Source organism: Oryzias melastigma, linkage group LG6 (genome assembly GCF_002922805.2).
Source record: "Oryzias melastigma strain HK-1 linkage group LG6, ASM292280v2, whole genome shotgun sequence".
NCBI classification, from domain to species: Eukaryota; Metazoa; Chordata; class Actinopteri; order Beloniformes; family Adrianichthyidae; genus Oryzias; species Oryzias melastigma.
In genome coordinates, this window is record NC_050517.1 from 30,525,547 (window position 1) to 30,547,522 (window position 21,976).

Genomic DNA, 21,976 nt, shown 5'->3' on the forward strand with positions numbered 1-21,976 from the left:
TGAAAGGAACTAGTGTGCTGCTGACTAAAGTAAAATAAGTTACAACTGTTTTATATAAATAAACACTTAGACACTGTTGTAATTTCATTTTTGTAGTATTTGAGTTAAATGTATAAAATTATTGACAAAAAGCATCATATTGTGCATTTTTAACGATAAAGTGAGACTTTGTTTCTCTCGTTGGGTTCTGGTCTGTGAGAAACTCGAGCAAACGGCTCTTTCAGTGTTAATAAATAAATACACTTGTTGAATTCATCAGATGATCTCACCTTACAAATGTATTGCCGGAAACTCTTATCGTTCAGTAACTTCAGCATTTCCTGTGAAATCACAGAAACAGAGGTGAAGGTGCAGTACTCATTTCTCACACAGGGGGGCAGCGTCGAGCCAGTGAGCAGCAGGCGCCAAACTTTGACCTCTCCATGGTACGCTCAGCTCCGCTTTACTACTTTTGCTGATAAGAAGGGTGGGTTTGTTTGTTGGTGAAGTGAAGAAGTGAGAAACAAAAGAGTCTGGAGGAACGGAGACGAAGACTGAAAGAAGCGACTGTCTTGATGCAGGACGCCTCGGCGGGCAGCAGATGGATAGATAAACCAGAGGGAGTGTGTGTGCTTGTCCAGAACAAGAACGGCTCAGACAGAAACTCATGATCCTGACGGAAAACGTTCACATGATTCCTGCACAGGAACACAATGCAGCGATTATTGATGCTGAAAACAAAAGTCAATAAACAGGAAACAGACGCTGCCACCCGGGCGGAGTGAGAATCCTTCTTTGGGTCAAACGTTTACGCGAGTCATCCCGATCATGCAGGAAAATGAGAAACCACCAGGAGAACTTAAAACACAAACCTTTACGGTGGTTCAGCTTTTTCACGTTGGAGAGTTTACTCTAAGCATTAAATCTGTTGACTTCATGTTTATGGAGTTTTAACAAGTTTTTGTCTGTTGTTGTCAAATCTCAGTGTGTTTAATGTTTACTTGTTTTTCTCTTTAACCTGCCTTAAAACCACAGATCTAATTCAGGTATATTTATGGTTTTGTTATGCGAAAACACTGATGAATATGGACCGTCCTAATTTAAATTAATAAAATAAATTAATGTAAGCTCAAAGTTACAAATGGTTGTGGATCAGGAGGAGACGGGGAGGGGAGACCGCCAACAGCCCCGCCCACAACTCTAATCAACTCCTGCTGCTCTGCAGAAACTATGTCCTAGAAAATGACATGTTTTTAACATTTTGGCTAAAAATAGCAGAATCATAATTTAAAAAAACTACAGGGAAGCTTTGAAAAAAGATCAGAAGATGATTGCAGTGAGTCTTTAAAAATCCAGAGAAATGTGAGATATTTCTCTGAGAAAATGTAATATACTGTAGGTCCTGGTATGATAGGATTCCCCTTTAGTGGTCCTGCTGTTTTGGAGAATTTTTAATACAATTTTGTGTTGTGTTCTGATTGGCTGTGGATCATGGTCAATCAATCTCCTCCATCCTCCGGTACAGAATGCTTTTGGTTTAGTCTTCAATTATCTTCAATCACAATCAGATTGTTCTATAATCCTGGACTTATTTTTCTATGAAAGTTTGAAATTTGAGAGTTTAAACAAGAGAAAGGTGTAAAATGTTCATTTCTGTCTGAGAAATTTGTGTAATAAAGAGTTCTAGAGCATTAAAAATAATGTTTTCACCAAATGCACATTATTTTTAGAGTGTAACTCGATCAATGACTTTACTTCTGGTTCAGTCGGTTTATTTATGGAGAGAAAACAGACTTAACCTGATTTGTGTGTAACTCTTGATTTGTAACTCATACAATAAATTACAAATTTAAAAATACAATTTACACAAACACAACTTTAGATTACAACAGCTTGAAACTAACCACAAACACAAAACCACATTTACACACAAATCTGATGTGAGACTCTCTGTGATTCCTCCGTAAATGATGCGTTTAAATGCTGCTAGAATGCTGGGTCATTAGAGTTTCCTTATGTGTATATTATCTGGTGACATTTTAACACTTTCTTAATCAGATATGCTCCACAAATACAAACGCACAAATCAGGGCGAGTCTCTTTTCACTCCATAGTTTAAAAAGTTTTAGTTCTCATCTTGTTTTCTTTTTATCTGAGATGTTTTCAAAAATAAAAGTTTGATTTATGGTAACTTTTCAACCATTAACACACATAATTCCAGCAGATTGTGAAGGAGAAAAGCGGCGTGCACGGCGCTTTTCTCCTTCACAATCTGCTGGAATTATGTGTTAACGGTTGAAAAGTTTCAATACGTTAAAGATTTTATGTTTAAGGGTCTCGGCTGTTAAAGGGTTAAAGAACAGCCCTGAACGCCTCACTCGGGGGAGTGGAACCACAAACCTGCCAACTATCTGAGAGAAAACTCCTCCACGCTGCTGCTGGCTGACTGAACTGTGAGGAGGATCTCCACATGTTGCAGACCGAGGAAGGAGATGGTGAGAACAGAAGCTCGTTCTGGAAAACCAGACAGAAACCGAAGAGTGGGAGCTTTACAAACCTGCTTGTCTGAATCTGCGGCGGTCTGCAGCAGAGCCATGAGGAGCGCCATGGCTTTGGTCTGGATCTGCTGGTTTGTCCTGAAACAAAAACGTCCGTCAAAAGTCTGGAAATGAGATTAAAAGGTCAGATTTATCATCAACTCACACGTGCAGGTGATCGATGAGCCTCTTGATGGTGACTTCCTGTTTGACCTGAGTAAACAGGCTGTAGCTGCTCAGCACCATGCTCTCCAGGATGTCCAGGGACACCTGCTGGATGGACGCGTCGAAGGGGGCGGAGTTGACAAAGCTGGCGATCTGACAGACAAAAGAGGAGGGAACATGTGAGAGAAAACAACAGTAACGCTCTGCAAACCGTGATGAGGGCGGGGCGGAACCTTCTTGATGAAGACCACGGACAGATTCTCCCACGAGACGATGCCGTGATCCATCAGCGCCATGAACGCCGTCAGCGTGTGCGTCATGATCACGTTGCTCCTGCGGGACAGAGCCGTTCCCGTCACTCACACGGATGATGGTGAAATCTCACAGAAACAACTCGTACTCCTTCGAGTCCTCGACTATCTTGACCAGCAGCAGGTGTCCGTCTCGGCTGATGAACTCCTGAGCGAAGGTCACGTCCTTGGAAATGCCCGCCAGTTCCTTCAGCGAATCACAGCGCGCGCCCGGCTCCGTGCTCTGGATCCCTTTGAACAGCTCCTCTGCACAGCGGCCCTGAGTGCCGCCGCCGGAGACACGACAAACATTAGCGTCACATGGACACGCCCCTTTATAACCTCTAATCTCAAACCATCGACTGTATATGCTGACCATCGACTGTATAAAGGCTTCGTATTTGTAGATCATCCACTTGGGTGTTTCACGATACATCCATGATGAATTCATTCGTGTTTGAATTCAGATTCAGGTTTGAGCTGAATTATGCCGTTTATGGATATTTGATGAAGTTTATAGTTCGGTCGTCTTATTATTGTGTTAATCACCATCAATTATGAGAGATATTAAAGTGTTTCTTTCTCATTTTCACAACAGAGAATTAGGGCCGATTTACAATTTTTTTTTTTAAATTACGATTTTAAATCTCGTAAATTTATGAGACAAATGTCACCGTTAAATTATGAGAATAAATTTGTATATTTATGACTTTAAAAGTCATAGGGTAAAATTATTACTTTTTTTTATAAATTTAAACCATCTTCTATGTGTAATGTCACACTTGCTCAGTCCAGTTCTCATAGACAGTCAATGGTTACGATAATAATCACATAAGGGGCGGGGCCAAAGGGGTGTTTCATTACTTCACCAAGACATGATTTTATTCTTAAATAAATTCATACTCTAGTTTCAGGAGGTCATTGATTTACCTTTTATACACCTGTCCTCTAGAAAGAAAACTTCTGGATTCATAATTATAAACTGTAAATATCTTCAAACAACAAACATAAAACATGAGAAACAACTTTAGTTCTAAAGTCACTCAGTCCTCAGTTTAGATGCTAATCCACATATTTCTACCCAGAATTCCTTTCAGATCTTTGTTCTCCGTCCGGATCTGCTGTTATTGAACTAGAATGCTGGTCTTAGACCTCTGCTGTCATTGGGCTCCTGCTGCATGCAGAAGTGTGACTGAAGACTAATACAGTTTGTGAGGAGCTGAAAAAGAGAATGAGGACGCCAACGGCGGCCTGACGGCGGCCTGACGGCGGCAGACTCACCGGAGCCTTGGTCAGGCGCAGGATGCATCCGTTCTTTATGTCCTGACGGTTCTGTGACAAACACCAGAGGAGATGATCAACAAGAGAGCTCTGGAGCGGACACGTGCACGACCGATGCGTGAACAGATACTCATGAGATGAGACAGATATCAACATTACTAATGAATTCTACAGCGGTGAACATCCATTTAAACATTATCCAAATGTCAAAAGAGATACAAATATTATTTTGTTCTACAAGTTTAATGTGCAACAGCCCAATTCATAATTCAATAATTATTATTTTATATACAGTCTATGGTGTAGACTGACGTGTTGGGCGTGTTTGCGGTTCTGTTCTGCACACGCTCACATGACTCGTCACCCCGAACATCTGCTCTGCATTAGGAGCTCGCTCGGTTCAGAGTTAAAAACCTCCAGCAGCATTTACAGATACAAGATCTGCTGTTCTCCTGCAGGTTTTCCTGAAGCGCACGACGGTGATGAAATGCAGCCTGTTGAGTTTCTACAGGGGGGGGGTTGACCTCTACCAAAGGTCAGACAGAAGATGAAGAAAGCTCCAGCAGGTTTTTCAGTTCGTTTTCTGCATTTTCCAGGTGTGTCTGAGTGTGATCTCAGATCCGTTTGCTCTGCAGGGACAGAAACCGACAGGAAGCTGACAGAGCGCCACCTAAAGCGCCACCAGGTCTGGAGCCCAGATTTATGTCCATCCCATCTCAAACACAGACCTGGACCGAGTTTAGACCTGCTTTTAGTGATTTTAACACATTCTTGTGGCAGTGTTTTGATGACATACATTAAGAGAATGAAGCGATTTATGTGATAATTAAGTATAAATTAAGCCAAAGAACTTCAGATCGTCATTGTAATCAGGAGAAACATTGAAGTTTGAGAAAGACTAGAGACTGCTGGGCGGGCCACAATCTCCACCACTGGGAAGGGAAGGGGGGCGGAGTTTCTCTGCACCAACAATCAGATGTGAATATCTAATAACTCCTGCTGCTCTGCAGAAACTATGTCCTAGAAAACCACTGAGCTTTTACTTGAAAAAAACAAAACATTGCCTAAAAACAGCATAATCATATATAAAAGACCAGTGGGAACGCTTTGACAACAGTTTAAAAAAGGATCAGGGACACTTTTAAGTATCACCACTTCTTTTAAATGTTCCTAGTGCTGTTTTATTTATGATTATATAGTTTATAACAAAAAATCCCACAACCTAAATGTCTTAAAAAGAAATGTTTCATGTTGATCTGAAGCCTCCGTTTCCAAAATCTGAGGTGGGTGTGGCCATTGTGACATCACAGCGGCTCATTAACTCAAACAGAGCGTCTTTGTCAGTTTGATTGGCAGAGATTTAAAAGGAGAAATAGTCAGAAATGCAAAAACATTTGATACTTTTTCTCTTTTATTAAAAAAGAATGCCACACATAGATGTAAAAAACTCCAAAAACATGATTTGATGAAGGTAATTAGAATAGGTAATAGAATCTGAAGGAGAAAATCGATCAAATCCTGTTTTTGGAGTTTTTAACGAGTACCTGTGGTATTTTGTCAACAATTATTTAAGATTAAAACAGTTTTTCTGAGTATTTTCTTAATCAAATCACGTTGGATCAGGAGCAGATGAAAACCGGATGTTTGAAAAAGCTCAGACGTGCAGACAAATAGATCCATGAACGTCTTTGTTTTCCTCGTCTGAGCTGGAATCGGCTGTTTGGCTCCCATTTTGAACGCCATTTTTTTATTATGCTAATGTTAGCTTGAGCTAGTGAGATACTTGTTGCTAGCAGGAGACAGTGTAAGGCATGCTGGGAAATATGCTAGGCTAACTTCTGCGCCAACAAGTGAATTAAACTGCAGGAAATATGTCCTAAAAAACAACTTTAGATTTTAGCTAAAAATCATAACAAAAAGACCACAAGGAGATATTTTAAAACCGATCCTAGGATGATCAGAGTCTTCAAGCTGCTGAGACAGCAAACTTTGACGCACCGACTCGGTGATGTAGGTCTGAACTCCATCCGTGTACTGCAGGGCGTAGTTCTCGGGTCCCGGGAGAGTCCAGCTACGAAAGCATGAATGCAGACGTCAGAGGAATGAAACATTAACCAGAAGGAGGAAGACGGCGGCTCGGACTCACCCGTCACAAACCTCTTTAATGACAGCAGACAGAGGCTTTTTCTGCAGAGACACAAACATTTGCATTAAAACTCACCTGCCGGCATCGTTCTGTCCCACAGCGGCTTCAGGAACGACATGCTGGGATCACCACAGCCATTCCAGCTGGCTGTAAACCTCCCTCCACATGTTTGAGTCAGCCCACAGTTCTGAACAATGCCGCCCTCGCCGCCAAGATCCCAGACTGCAACCCCCCCGTCTGGCTCCCAGCTATCCTGCTATTAGCGGTCCGTCCTGCGGTCACGCTCTCAGAATGTCTCCGGCTCTGTGGTTCACCCCGTCAAAGGGCTGTAATTAGCTCTGACCAAGAGGGTCAACCAATCAGATGTTCTGGTGGTCATGTTCTGACCAATAGGAGGGATTATTCCCCCTGAAACCAAAACAAAACACGTTCTTGTGTCGGTGAACTCACCTGACAGATTTGGGATGAGACAAACTCATCTTACAACTGAAGCGGCTTCCACAAGGAAGTACAACTTCCTCAAAGTTTCAGGGAAACGGCAGGAAAACTTCCTCACAATCACATTTGGGTAAAGATAAAGAAATAACTGTGGGGGTGCAGAATGTGAAGACAGGAATGAGGATGAACAAAGACACTCAAAACAAGAAACACAAAATCTTCAGAGTACGATGCCGACAGTATTTAGTATTTAGCAGTATTTACTCTAAAACAATCCAAACTACAGTTTAAGTTTATCAGATGTTCTGCTGTTCTTCAATGAGGAACAGTGAGTATGGGGTAAGATAACTGTCAAAATAAATACAAAGTTGTGCACACATTTATATTTTGTGCAGAAAAAAATATGAACATTTAGTTTTACGTTGAACATGTCTATTTAGAATACGACTTTTCTTTGATTTGAATATGAATTTCTCCTGTTCACAAACTGATTGATCAAAATGTGCATCCGTGTTAAAGTTTATTTATTAAACTAAAACAAAACAGAACTTTTTTAGAATGTTAGCGATTCCATAACGGGGAAATGATCTTGATAGCCAAAGCTCAGGGGTCAGCGACCTTTCACAATAAAAGAGTCATTTGGGCTCGTTTTCTACTGATCCAGACCTAGAAGGAGCCGCATAGTCTGACTTTAGTCTTGAAGAGCATTCATGACCCTCTTTTTTAATACCAAGAATCATGTCTACTTTGTTGGCACGAACAAAAGCAAAAGTATAAAAAGAACCAAGCATCTCTCAAAATGTGAGTTCTTTTTTTCTTTCTACATTTGACAGAAGCTCAAATAACTAATTTTCAAAATAAAAGACTCTCTGCCCCAAACAGGATCATGTCAGAGCATCTGAACAGCTAGTAACCAATGTGCAGCATAAGATAATATGAGCTTTAACTCATAAAAGATCAAACTTTTTACCAAAGTTTTTCTCTGCATATCAAATCTGTTCATTCTGGAGGTAGAGTTGATCAAACCAGACGTCTTTACGTCAACAGGATGTAAAAACCTACATAGTTTATCATCTATGTGAACCTCAGACATCAGTTTATACATTTAACTCATCTAAATGTAATAAATGCTATTTAAGTGATCCTTACTTTCAAAAATTGCCATTTTATTTTTCTTATATTTTTTTGTTCTTTTCCCCTCAGCAGTTTGGGTTTGTAGTCTTAGTTTGCGAGCTTTGTTTATTTGCTTTCTTTAGGTAGTTTTGGCTAAACAAAGGATTTTTCATCTTCTCTGTGGCAGTCATAAAATCCTGTCCACCTGTCATGGGGGGGTCACACATCGATGTAAGGGTGGGGTCATCTGGACCCCATAAGAGAGACGAGGGTAAACAATGCAGCAGAGGATCACTTTAGACCCAGAAGTTTAGACCCAAAAGGGTAACAGACATGATACTCCACTCATTAGGTGTAAAAAACAAACAAAAAAAAAACTTAAATTGAGTTGATATCAAGAGGATAACGTCACAAAAACAGCTATGCTAACTTGGAGCTAAAGTATGCTAACTGGTAGCCAAATGTTGTGTTGGTAAAAAGAAAAAAAAACAAGCAAATTAAAAAAAATGTATATAAAAAAATCACAATACCTAACTCTCTGTTTCTAATTTTTCTCTCTTTTACACCATCATTACGGTCGGCTGACAGCCTACTTTAGCTCAGAGTTAGCTCAGCTGTTTTTGTCTTTTCCATCCATTCTCTTAACCCGCTCTCCCCTTCGGGTCGCGGTGCTGCTACAGCCTGGCCCGGGTAGTGATGGGTGAAGGGAACGGTACACCTGGACAGGTCTGGGGGCTAAAGCCTGTCCCGGGAATAAACCCCCCACACCAACATACCACTGCTGCCAGGTGTTGTTCCAAGGTATGTTCCCCTGTCAGAATGATGCTGGGGAAACAAATTCTGACAGGGGAAACGTGCCTTAACAAAACACCGGCACCGGAGGGCAGAGAGACGGGGATCCCGCCGCCGCCGCCGCCTGCTCTGGTGTTTTCATTTTCTCTCATCATTCCCTTGTTAACATCTTTTTTTGTTGTTAATATCTTTTCTTTTTTCCAGCAGAGCTACATAATTTTCCTGCCAGGAGATCAATAACATTCTAAGAAGTTTGATTCTATCGTAGTTTAATAAATGAGTTGCATTGTGTATACTCTCTCAGTTGAATCGATGGACTCGATGTATAAACCTGAGGATTTTTGACAGTTTGTGAACAGGAGAAATTCATATTCAAATCAAAGAAAAGTGATATTCTAAAGAGACATTTAAATGTAAAACTAAATGTTGTATTCATTTTTTTTCTGCAAAGTTGTGCACAAAATATTAATGTTTGCACAACTTTGTATGTATGAATACGTTTCTTTTTGACAGCTATCTTACCCCATAAGTGAGCCAATGAGTGAATATTTACAGTTTTTACCCTTTTTTGACATTTTCTGTTGCTTTGTTTCCATTTTCCTGATTTCCTGTACGTTCAGTAAAGCTGCACTTTCCTGGTTTGCAGCAGTCATGAAGGCTGCAGTTTACAGCCGTTCCAGAACAACCCTTTTGACTTTTTATCTGGAATTTAATGAGCTCTTATGTGGGATAAAAAGCTGTTTTTTTCAAGCTCTGCTCATGCTGCTGCAGGACTTTTACGTTTTTTCCCATCAGCCTCGGGGTTGGGCTCGAACCACAACATTTTTGCATTGGTATCAAAGTCACTTCAACTGAAGAAATCTATTAAAGGTTAGAGCAGAAAGAACCCTCAGAGTGAATGTAAGTGAGAAACTTCGGTCTGCAGCTTCACTCTGTGGTTTGATTTACTGCTGGGGCCAGATATGAGAGGAAGCCACAGAACGCCGGTCAGAGGCGTGAACAGCACCAGTGCATTATTGGAAAGTGTTACTGAGGTGAACGATGACTCTACGGGCTTTATGTGTCAAAGTGCGGCCCTCCAGATCATTTTATTTTATTGTTATTAATGACCCGATGTTATCTTGAACTAATTTCTAACTTGTATAATTTTGACAAAATGTATTTTTATGGGGAGTAAAATATTAAAGTTATTTAAGGTTTAAGTTGATTTATTCTGGAATAATATTCCTGCATTTAATTATTCATAATTATGTTTAAAAGTTACAGCTTTAAAGTTTTTAAAATTGTAATTCCGCTAGCTTTTTGTATTATTTTGGTATTTACAAAGATTTTTTAAGCTATTTTGCCGTTTAGCTAACATTCCAGCTACATGCTAGCTGTTTGGCTAATTTAGGTTTTTTTTTGTTTTATGTTGGCTGTTTTGGAATTAAGCCAATATTTATACGCTAGCTGTAATTTACGCTTTTTTCAGTTTTTAGGCTGTTTTGGAGTTTAGCTAATATTTCAGCTACATGCTAGCTGTTTTGGCTAATTTAGGCTTTTTTTTGTTTTTGTAGTCTGTTTTGAATATTCCTGCCTTTTTATTATTCAAAATTATGTAAAGAAGTTACTGTTTTAAATTTTTTAAAATTGTAATTCCGCTAGCTTTTTGTATTATTTTGGTATTTACAAAGATTTTTTAAGCTATTTTGCCGTTTAGCTAATATTCCAGCTACATGCTAGCTGTTTGGCTAATTTAGGCTTTTTTTGTTTTATGTTGGCTGTTTTGGAATTAAGCCAATATTTATATGCTAGCTGTAATTTATGCTTTTTTTCAGTTTTTTTGGCTGTTTTGAAGTTTAGCTAAATTTCCCAACATACTATTTTTTTGGCTAATTTGGGCTTTTTTCCATTTTTTCAGCCTATATTGGAGTTTAGCTAATATTTCAGCTACATGATAGCTGTTTTGGCTAATTTAGGCTTTTTTTGGTTTTTGTAGGCTGTTTTGGAGTTAGGCTAATATTTATACGTAGCTGTTTTGGCTAATTTAGGCTTTTTTCAGTTTTTTAGGCTATTTTGAAGTTTAGCTATTTTTCAGCTACATGCTAGCGGTTTCAGCTAACCTGAAGTTTTTTTTTAGGCTAATTTGGCCTACAGAAAATATATTAGCTGGCTATTATTAATAAACTATCAATTTCAGTTCCTTCAGTAGTTAAATTCAGCTCCAGCATTCACACTAACATTATCACAGGTAATGCTATATATTTAGTTCATAATTATGTTAAAAAATTACGGTTTAAAGCTTAAAAATTGTAGTTTTAGAGTGTTCGATAAATGTTTACAGGTGTGTTTTGGATTTTGGCCCCCTGTGGGACTGAGTTTGACCCCCCTGCTTGATGCACAGGCGGGTTACCTGGTCCAGCTGGATGAGCTGAGGGTAGACCCCAGTCATCTGGATGGCAATCCTCACGATGTCCTTCTGCTGTGGCATGGTGGCTCCGCCCCCCTCCGTCTGACGATAAAACACAAAGACCGCAGAAGGAAGTGAGACTGACCTCAGCTCTGTGGTCTCTGCACAGTTGCTGCATTAACCCTTTAACACTGGAGCAACGTCGTTGCAGTAGATTCTAAAGGTCCAGCTGGATTTAGAATCTACTGCCATGACGTTGATCGTGTTCACGGTTAATAAACCGGGAGGTGACCTGACACTTTATGAATGATTCATGATTTGTCACTTTCAACCTTTTTCTTTTTCAGGCCACGCCCCCAGAGAACATGCTCATGTGTGCAAGTGGCTCCACACGGACACACATTCCCAGAGGATACAGAAGAGGCTGTTGTATTTCATCCCTCCGTCCGTCCGGGTGCCTCCCTCCATTTCAGCTCTCAGGGCTGGATCCAAACCTCCATTCTCCTCTCTGCATTCATCAGCTGAAGGCCGTGTCGGTCGGTACCGGCCGCCAACCTCCACCTCCCGCTTGGAAGGTGTCTTAGCCACGCCCATCACAACAAAGACGCGTTTGACCGACTCGAGATTCATTTTTCGTTCAGACTTCTGATCAAAGTGTTTTTACAGAAAACAGTTTGATGAAATGAAGGAAGAAGTTTCATAATCGGGTTGGCTGGAATGTGGGCTTATTCCGAGCAGCTTATGAGTCAGCTCAGTGGAAGTCCGGAGGCGTGAGCTGTCGCAGCGAAAACGCCGACCACCTGTGGGGCTTAACGCGCCTGAGCCGCATGACGACCACGAACCCGAGTCCACGCCGTCAATCATTCCTATCAGCAGAATCCACTACGACTGTTATATTGATAACACAAAAAAATGACTTTTAAGGAAAGAAACTTCAGATTATTTGAGAATTCTATTGAAAAAAAAAATAAAGTTACCATTTTAATAATAAATAGAAGTGATCAATAAGAAGCAACTAAATTATTATTTGATTTGATAGATTTTTAGTAAACTTCTCATAAGTTGATTATTTTACACATAAAAAAATAAAATGATGTGATGGTCGGTGACGGAAACTCGTTCTTTTATTTTATTTAATGGTCACAAACCAAAATAACTTTACAAAAAAGTTTAAGCTGAAACACTTAAAACACAAAAGTCAACAATTTAATCGTCAAAATCAAATAGCTATCATGACGTTTAGCTTAATAAACAATCGTTTACTCTCTATTTAAAAATACAGCAGAGGTCTACAAGCTGTGGCTCTTTAGCTTTGATGAAAAATGCTAACGGTTGAATAAATATTACATCAGTTATTTAAGTTTTGTCCTTTCTGTTGAGATTTTTAACAAGTCAAAACACTAAGCGAAAAAAGTATAATTTATTATCTGAAATTCTGTAGAAATGTTCTTTAAATCTATGTTTTTAATTCAAAGTCAGTCAAAGAAAACTCTAAAAGTGTTTAATTTTGGTAATTACACTAAAGCGGGTAAAGTTTTGAACAAATGCTGCTTAAATTACTGAAAATGTTTAAGATATCTTAGAGAATGACAATAAAAAGCTCAGTTTATTCTAAATGTTTTGACTTTTTTTTCTTATAAATAGAAATGTTGTTTATATCTGAAAGTAAAAGGGGAAAAAATGATGATGAAACATCAGAATCCTAAAGACAAAAACATGTTTGACACAGAGTGGGTTTTATTTTGAAAGGAACTCGTGTGTTAAAAGTAAAAGAAGTCACAACTGTTATAAATACGTATAAACATATAGACACTGTTGTAATTAAATTATTGAGATAAATGAAAGCTACATTTATAAATAAATGTTTCATTTCCCAAAAAGCATAAATATTGTGCTTCTTTTAATGATTTAGTGGTATTTTGTGGCTCTCGTTGGTTCCTGTCTGAAAGAAACTAAACTAAACGGCTCTTTTAGTGGTAAAGGTTGCAGACCTTTGATTCATAGAGACTAAACCTTCACAGATATTTATGCATCGTTCAACAAGTCTGACTGATACAAATCCTGGAGATTAATCTGTTTTCCAAGTCGTTTTTAACTAAATACTGTTTCAGTTTTAATGAACAATTACATTCATTAAACAACTTTTAGTGTGGTGACAAGTGGATGTGTTTTATAAATAAAAGGAAGATAAAGTATTTGGTCTTCTGTGGTGTTACCAGGATAAACTTCATCTTTATTATTATATCATTTTCAGCTATCAGCTTCAGCGTTTTAAGCCATCAGCTTCAGTGTTTTTACCTATCAGCTTCAACTTTTTCAGCTATCAGCTCAAGTGATTTCAGCAACCAGCTTCAGCATTTTCAGCCATCACCTTCAGCATGTTCAGCTATCAGCTTCAGCGTTTTTAGCCATCAGCTTCAGCATGTTCAGCGTTTTCAGCCATCAGCTTCAGCGTTTTCATTCATCAGCTTCAGCATGTTCAGCGTTTTCAGCCATCAGCTTCAGCGTTTTCATTCATCAGCTTCAGCGTTTTTAGCTATCAGCTTCAGCGTTTTCATTCATCAGCTTCAGCGTTTTATGCCATCAGCTTCAGCATGCTCAGCTATCAGCTTCAGCTGCTTAAACTAGAAGTAAAATTTGATGATATTCATGGTTGTAAAAAGCACAGATGATTCGGTTCTGAATGTTCTGGATGTTCTGATACAGAAGCAACATTTCACTTCCTTTTAGGTCCCTCTTCATCAAGTTCATCTTTGAGGCTAAAGGAACCACAGTGAAGTAGAACGTTAAAAAAAAGCGTCTGGTCTTCCGGTCGTAAGACCTTCATGAACGTGATGTTCTGCCAGCACACACCAGCACAGCTTTGACTGAGAGCCAGTAACAAACAGCTGGTTTGGGCATGTATGACTGAAGCTTTTTAAAGGGACAGATTTCAGGACATGTTTGGGTTTGAACGTTTTTGTGGGTCAGGATTCACGGGGAGAATCCTCCTGCTGAACAGAAGAAACGACAGAACGGAGGTTAGAGGAGCAGCTTTAGGCTTCAGGCGTCCTTTGTTGGTTCATCAGAGCCTGTCGGGACACGCCTCGCGTCTTGTGAAACACCTGATGGATCACAGCTTGAGATGGAATTTCTCAAACACTTTAAGCTGCTACTTCAAGCATCCGCACATGGTTTTACTTTGGAACTTTTTTGGTACAAAATCCTCTTAAATTACTGACATGGAAAATGAAAATATACATTATGGGAACAGAAAGAATGGATTTTCATTTAAAGAGCTGAATATGATCATAATTTGATCCAGTTTTGAAGTAAAGTCTTTTATTTATGATTATTCAGTTTTAGACTAGAGCTGCCACAAACAATTATTTTAATAGTCGACTGATGAGTTTTTACGGTTAGTCGATTAATCGGGTCAGGCGTAAAGTGGATGTAAACACACATCTTAACATCTTTAGCTTTAAACTAACTAATAAAGACAATGAAGATGATAGTTTATCAAACTTTTAATGAATCGTGAAGCTTCTGTCCCCTATTCGTTTCTGGAATTAGAAATAGATTAAACTATAGAATTACCTACGATAATGTTAGTGTGAAAACTTCTTGTTGAAAGTAGTTGCTGAAGATGCTGAAGCTTTTTGCTGAAAATGGTGACACAATTGACTTTAATTGCTTAAATTTGAGCTAAACTCCAAATTAGCCCAAAAAAACTTAATGTCATATTAGCCAAAAAGCTAGCTTGGTGCTTAAATACTAGCTAAACTCTAAATAGCCTAAAATAACTCAGTAAATTAAACCAGTCAAAAATGTTAGCCTGTTGCTAAAATAGAAGCTAAAATCCGAATTAGCCTAAAAAACTCCAGTAGATAAAAATTAACCAAAAACATTAGCATGTTGCTTAAATATTAGCTAAACTCAATTTTTTTGAAAATGACTAAAATATTAAAACATAGCCCATGAATATATTTAAAGGCTTCATCCAACATTTCACTAATCAACTTAAAACGTTTTAGAAACATTTTAGAAGTTGACCTCTGAGAGTTTTCTGTTTACAAGCTCTCCAGCGAGCTTACAGCTAAAACATAACATTTTAGATCCAGATTCCAGCTCAGATGAGAAAAACAAAGATGATCTATTAGTCTGCAGATGGATCCATCAGAATGGAGCAGAGCAGAGAGCTCGTGGCCCCGCCCAGAACAGTTTCTACATCACAAATACCATCTGGCTCAAACTGCATGTTTTCATCTCCTCCTGATTTACAATAAATTGATTAAAAAGAAATACTCACAATGCAATTTTTAGCTAAATGTTCTTAATATCATCAGAAAAATTACACAAAACTTGTTAAAACACCAAAAGTACAGATTTTATTGGGGTAAATCCGAAAGGCTGATGCTTCAGACACCAACAATAAACCCATTTTTTTTTAGCCTTTTCGGCTCAATCTGATTTTTTTCACCTATAATATGATATTTCTGCTTCTGAGCTCGGCAGAAACCTCGCCCTCCGCTAACAGCAGCACGCTTCCAGAGCGGCGTTTGTGTGATTGTGTTGGACTGAGGTGGAAGTTGAAGTGAGACTGATTTTTAACAGAAGTGATGAGTGTAGTATGACACTTTCAATACAAGCGTGAGCACGGCCCCACAAAGCAATTCATTTACTCTACAGCATTAAAAATGCAATAATAAAGAGTCCAGACTCACAGGAAATGGGAGTGGAGCCCGTTCTGTCATGTTTGCAGTTTAATCTGAAGCTGTTGTGGTTTAATAACAAACAAAAAACGATTAAATGAGTTTTTTCTTACAAAAGGTTGATAAATCTGATAGATTTTGAGGACACGGCTTGCTGTTTTGTCACCTTATATCACAAAAATATATAACAAAAAGAAAATATAATGTATAAAATGCAGATTTTATTTTTAAAAACTGCATCTGTAAAGATTAAGAATACAGGAAGTCAAAGTAAACATTAGATCCACTTTTAAAAGTTGATCAAACAAATGACCGGATTCAGGAGTCTGCTTTGTTTGACTTAAAATCACAGATTTAAAGGTTGATTGAGCCGCAGACACAGAGCAGGTCGAACCCCTCCCAGCCCGAGTCCGTCTGTGCTGGGGGGGCTGGAATTCCTGACCTGACAGAAACACTCATACAAACTCTGCCGCCCAGAAAACCCCACAAACGTTCCTGTTAATGAACTTTTATTGGAGTTCAAACACCTTCCCTTTATCTCATCGGAGCGGTTTTGCGGTAAAGTGAGTGTTTATTTATTCTGACTAAATAAATCAGTTTCACAGGCTGCTGGTTCACAGCTAAACTTTAGGCTCCAAACCAGCACAGAGCAGCGAAGCTCTCCGTGACGGGATGGACCCGTGAGTCCGCTTCCCTTCTTCTCTCCACCTACCTGGGTTGAGAAGTCGAGGCTACTGTCCTGCAGGAACCGCCGCTTTCACCACCGCAAACATTTGTGTCGCTCTCTGTTCTGGTCGACGCAGCACAAACTGAACTAATCCGCCAACATCATGTTCCGGACGAACTTCTGAGAAAACTAAAATAAAAAAACTACTTTTTGACAATGATGAAGTAACCCAAAAAGTTCCGGGTTGGCTGGACTCGTTCGGCTCAATTTGTGAAGGTCTGCACGTCAATTTCCTGGTTTAGAATTCTGTTTCCGGTAAGAGGTTTCCATAATAAAACACGCAAAGTTAATTCATTGAAAATTCAAGACCTAAAGCCAAAACATTATTGTTCTGTCTTGAATATTTTAAAAGTATATCAACCAAACATAGATAAATATGTTGAACTTTGATGAATTACTATTTATTGGAGGAGATAGTAGATCAAAATGAAACACTTGAGTTGGGACGGGGATTTTATTTAGAAGTAATAAAAGGAGAGTTTTCACAGTGGTTTTACTCACTATTTCCTGTTAGATAGTCAGAATTTCTGTTTGCTGTTCATCTAAAGTCGCATTGATGCTGTCATTAACTCGCTCGCGCTTCACATAAACCAGAATTAAAAAGAGTCTGTTTTAGCTTCCGGTTCTCGCGGGTGTGGTCACGGGCGACCCCTGCTGGTCAGTCTCTCCAACTGCAACAGCTGTTATTCTGACTGGATGGCAAATCACTTCCAGAGGGAGGGAGAGTGACACATCAGCAGTTTGGGGAATTTAAAGCTATTTTTATTAAGTTTCTTTACGATCTTAAAGAATTTATAAGAAAAGAATGTCAAGAAATAAATGTGTAGAAGAATACCAAGAAAACAGTGATATAACATGAAATTACCAGGTATTGTAATTGACCATAAATTAAAAATTTCCCACAAAATATCAAGAAGTATAGGGATACTAAGCAAGGTTAAACATTTTATCAATTGTAATATCATGTATATTTTTATTTTGTGTAAATATGGTATTAAAGTACAGGAAAGCCACCCCACAGTCATTATGGAAGTTACAAAAACAAGTCATAAGAATAATTCATAAAATTAAATATAAACACAAAAGTGTTTTATTTTACTTACAAAAACAGCTAAAGGTTACAGATATGATAAAATCTAATAAAATGTATATTATTTATGAAGCCAGAGAAGAATATTGACAAAGAAAAGAAAAACTGCATGTCTGTGGGGAGAGGATGTGAAATAACAGAGAAAGTCTGCAGCTCATCTCACTGCGCCATCTGGTGGTGAAAACTTAATTACAGGTCAGACTTGGTACTGTGATGCACTTTTACCCTTTCTCTTCATTATTTTGTGTTTCTGTGAATACTTAAGTTTAATATATAAAAATGTTTGATGAACATAAAATGAAATTAGGACTTTAAAATTTTCTTCTACCGAATCCCATTTTGAAGCACTTTATTCTTTTTCTTATTTTTTTCTCTTTTTTGAAGTTGAACTACTTTGTTTTGTATTTGAAAATAAAAGGAAATCAATCAATACGTAGCAGGCTATTTATGATCGTATCATTTGATTTTGATTATATATTTGTCCAGAAAATGTTTTAAAATGTAAAGCCACAATTTGACAAAGTTTACATGTTTACAAGTAAAAGTATGTTAAGTTTTATAAATGTTATAGATTGAATTTTCTTTAAAAATGAAATGATAAAAATAGACATTATTAATGAACTGGAACCAGTCTGAGGCGAAAAGAGCAACAATGAGACGCGACACGTTAGCGGGGCAGGAAGTTTTATCAGAACATTTCTTTACCTTGAAAGTAGAGCATCGAATTAGTAGCAACGATCATGTAATAACGTATCTAGCAGGTATAAAAAATAAAAGCTATTCTATACAAGCTTGAGAGTGATATACACAGTACATCCTTTACATACAGAGACATCAGTCAGAGCGGATTCTGTAAAAAACAAACAAACGCCATCCTGAAATGATCCTCGCCGCCCAACGCAGACAGGAGTCGGGAACATTTACACATCATGAACGGACAGGAGACGGAAAACAAACTGAGCCACATATACAGAAAAACATCTTTGAAAGTAACATTTACTGTAGGAGCAACATTTAAAACCAATAAAATGGTGTATATTATTAACAGAGGCTTTATGACAAACCATTTGTCTGGAGTTCATTAATGAAAGAACAAAAGTTTGAGGAATCCAAAAGTCCAGCTTTATATCAACGTTTGCTTTAAACATGGAAGAATTCTATGGGGTCAATTTGGATCCTTCAGTGAGTGAAAAACCAGAATGTAAATTTGGGAAAAAATTGAAAAAGTTTGATACTCAAAAGTGCAGATTAAAAACTTGATGGAATTAGGAAAATTTAAAAAATAAAACTGTATTAAAAAAAAAGAAAATTGAAAGAATTATTGAAAATTTAGGAAAAGAAAAAAAGAGAATAAAAAGTTTATTTGTTTCTAACTTTTTTTGGTTTCCTCCTCTTTGCTTTCAGTTTTCGCTGCTGATCTGATCCTATTTTTGTGAGGGGGCGGAGCTTTGGAACCCTGAAAACAGAACTTTTTCAATACATTTCTTTCAAGTTTACAATGTAATTTTTTTCAAATTTTCTATAATTCTTTTAAGCTTTAAATGAATACTTTGGAGTTTAAAACTTTAAAACTTTTTTTTCAAATTTACAATCAGATTTTTACATTTACCGTATTTTCTGGGGTCTAAGTCGTAGGAGCAAAACATGTCTAATCAAGAACAAGAAAACCATGAATAGGTTGATCTTTTGGGAGAAAACAACCTAAACAAAACAAATCCACCAAGTCCAGCATAACTAAAATAAAAAATAAATAAAACAAATACAAAAATACTAATCTTTAATAAGAACATATTAAAGTTAAAGAGGAAAACAATCCGATTCTCTCCCATGTTTGTTTTGGACGAGACTTCTTCTTCTGCTGCGGTCAATAGGAAATACTAATACTCAGATGCAGCGCCCTCTAGAGGTTGTTAGAGGAAACACCGCTAAAAGACAACCGGTGTTTACTGGGAAAATAAATATTTGAACCTATTTACGCCTAAAAAAAACACAAATAAGTCACTCCTGAGTATAAGTCGTACCCCTGGATAAACTATGAAAAAATGAAAATGTGACTTGTACTCCAGAAAATACGGTACTTTAAGCTGATCCAAATCGGACCTCAGAATTCATTTCAGATTGAGTCTAAATGTTGAATTCTTTCTTCTCTATGGGGTCAAACCATGATCAGCTTCAAGTGAAGCAAAAACCAGATTGTACATTTGAACAAAAAACAAGTATTGAACATTTGTAAGACAGAAAAAAGTAGAAAAAGAACAAAACCAAAATTTTGAATTTAAATTATAAATTGAGGACTGAAGCAAAGAGGACAAAAAGTGAAAAGATAAAATCAAAATTTAAAAAAAGCTGTTTGTTACAAACCACTTTTTCTATTTGGCATCTTTGATTCAAATTTTCAATATTTATTTCAAGTTTCTTTTTTTTCAAATTACAGTTTTATTTTCTCAAATGTGTAATATTTCCTTTAAAATGACATTTTTTGTTTGGTGTTGTGTTCAGTGACCCCACTTTGACCCCCGAACCACAGATCTGAGTCCCGTTTGTTGACATCTGACCTCATTTTGGTTTAACCCTTTAACACCTGAGGCGTCGCCAGTGATACTTAAACCAAAACTTTGACGTAACTTTTCAACTGTTAACACGATAATTCCAGTAGATTTCCCAATCTACTGGAATTATCGTGTTACTATTTAAAAATGACATTAAACCAAAGAACACTGTAGCTCTGACGTTAAAGGGTTAAAAAGATTTCCAGACTTTCATAGTGTATCCAGAATGTAAAGGAGATTTTTATGATGTAAAAATCCTAAATGTTCCTCTGAACTTCCCTTCGATTAAAAACGAGGAGTTTTCCTCCTCCCGTCATAAAAAGATCATAATTACGTGAGTGTGGTCATTTTATTCATTTTTTCCTTGTTTGAAAAGTATAATTACGGTTTAAATCTGTTATCAAACAATAGTGATGTCAGCTTTTATTACAAAATATAAATATTCTCTATGTACATAAGGACAGTGCATATTTTACCGGCGTGTTGGGACTCGTGACCTCTGACCTCTTGATACAAACTGTTTTATACACAAAAATAGAATTTTGACTTTCTTTAAAAAAACACCCCGCAGGTGAACGTCTCGCCTGCACGTCTGCGCAGCCAGCTGCTGCTGCAGACAGGTGTGCTCTCTCTCTTTTCATCCAGGGTGGGGCGAAAGTGAGAGTTTAGGTAAAAGTGATGGGCGGGGTCAGAGGTTAAGGATAGGCACGTCGAAGAGGTCACAAAGGCCTTCCGTCTCGTCCAGGTTGTAGATGTAGTCGTGGTCGCTGGGTGGAGGGGACAGACGGAGGAGGGGGGAGAACACTGAGGGCGAAACAGGAGAAAAGAGGCGGAGTCAGTCGGGATGAAGACCATCACAACCCTGGACATTCAGATAATATTGTCTAACATCCATAAATATGTTAAAGTGTACCTTCTGATGACATCAGGTCCTCTAACAAATCTCCACTCATGATTTCTGTTGGACAAACAAACAAACAGCTGTTACTGCTCTGTACTAAATGAAAATATAGAGCATTTCTTCACTAAATCCCACTTCTCTTTTGCAGTTTTGCTGTTTCACATATTTTTAGTGCCGTTTTTCATGATTTTTATCTTATTTTATAGGGTATCGTGTTCTGCAACCTGATTGGCTGTAAACCTCGTCAATAAATCTCTTCAATCTGCCAAACTCCCGTACAAAATCCATTCACTTTGACAAACTTGTATAAATCTTTGATCACAATTACATCTTTGTTTTTTATTTCATAATCCAGGACTTATTTTTCTAAAAATGTTTGAAATTTTAAACTTTCCTATGACCGAAATGTTCCCAGTAGTGTGTTAACCCGTCTACTCTCGTTGGCTTGTTTCCATTAAAGTGGGTCATCTGGACCCACAGACAGTGAGCTGAACTTTATTTATCTTTGAGTTGTGAGTTTCACTAATGTCCATGACAGACATAAAATCCTGTCCATCTTTGTCCACATTTGTCATGGAAGGAATCACATCAATATGTGGGCGGAGTCATCAGGACCCAAAGAGAGCGGAAGGGTTAAATATGATTATGACGTTTTTAACCAAAATTCCACAACCTAAATGTCTTAAAAAGCAATTTTTCATGTTGATCTGAAGCCTCTCATCTCTTCTGAGGGGGCGTGTCTTATGTAGCTCCACCCCTGATTATGATAGCTCTGTGTCTCTCTAGCATAAATCTTCACTAAAACATCCATCAATCTGGGTGATGTCCAGCCGTATGGTTCTGATCCGAGGAAGTGAAGATCTTCATGGACAGAACTTCCTCCAAAAT

At 38.0% G+C, this 21,976-nt stretch overlaps 2 protein-coding genes across 2 annotated transcripts in view; both read right to left on the reverse strand.

Moving 5' to 3' along the window:
* elmo3 (engulfment and cell motility 3) overlaps positions 1-16,780 on the reverse strand; it is a 32,702-nt gene extending 15,922 nt beyond the window's left edge. The window contains exons 1-10 of the mRNA XM_024281711.2: positions 16,534-16,780; positions 11,134-11,232; positions 6,399-6,439; positions 6,251-6,323; positions 4,253-4,303; positions 3,082-3,251; positions 2,915-3,014; positions 2,683-2,834; positions 2,537-2,615; positions 270-320 (exon numbers count right to left, since the gene is read on the reverse strand). Of these exons, the coding sequence (XP_024137479.1) occupies positions 270-320; positions 2,537-2,615; positions 2,683-2,834; positions 2,915-3,014; positions 3,082-3,251; positions 4,253-4,303; positions 6,251-6,323; positions 6,399-6,439; positions 11,134-11,211 (795 nt within the window). The 5' untranslated portion in view covers positions 11,212-11,232; positions 16,534-16,780. The remainder of the gene's footprint in view (positions 1-269; positions 321-2,536; positions 2,616-2,682; positions 2,835-2,914; positions 3,015-3,081; positions 3,252-4,252; positions 4,304-6,250; positions 6,324-6,398; positions 6,440-11,133; positions 11,233-16,533) is intronic.
* Positions 16,781-20,039: 3,259 nt separating this feature from the next.
* e2f4 (E2F transcription factor 4) overlaps positions 20,040-21,976 on the reverse strand; it is a 13,542-nt gene continuing 11,605 nt past the window's right edge. The window contains exons 10-11 of the mRNA XM_024281703.2: positions 21,101-21,145; positions 20,040-20,991 (exon numbers count right to left, since the gene is read on the reverse strand). Coding sequence (XP_024137471.1) covers positions 20,876-20,991; positions 21,101-21,145 — 161 coding nt within the window. The 3' untranslated portion in view covers positions 20,040-20,875. The remainder of the gene's footprint in view (positions 20,992-21,100; positions 21,146-21,976) is intronic.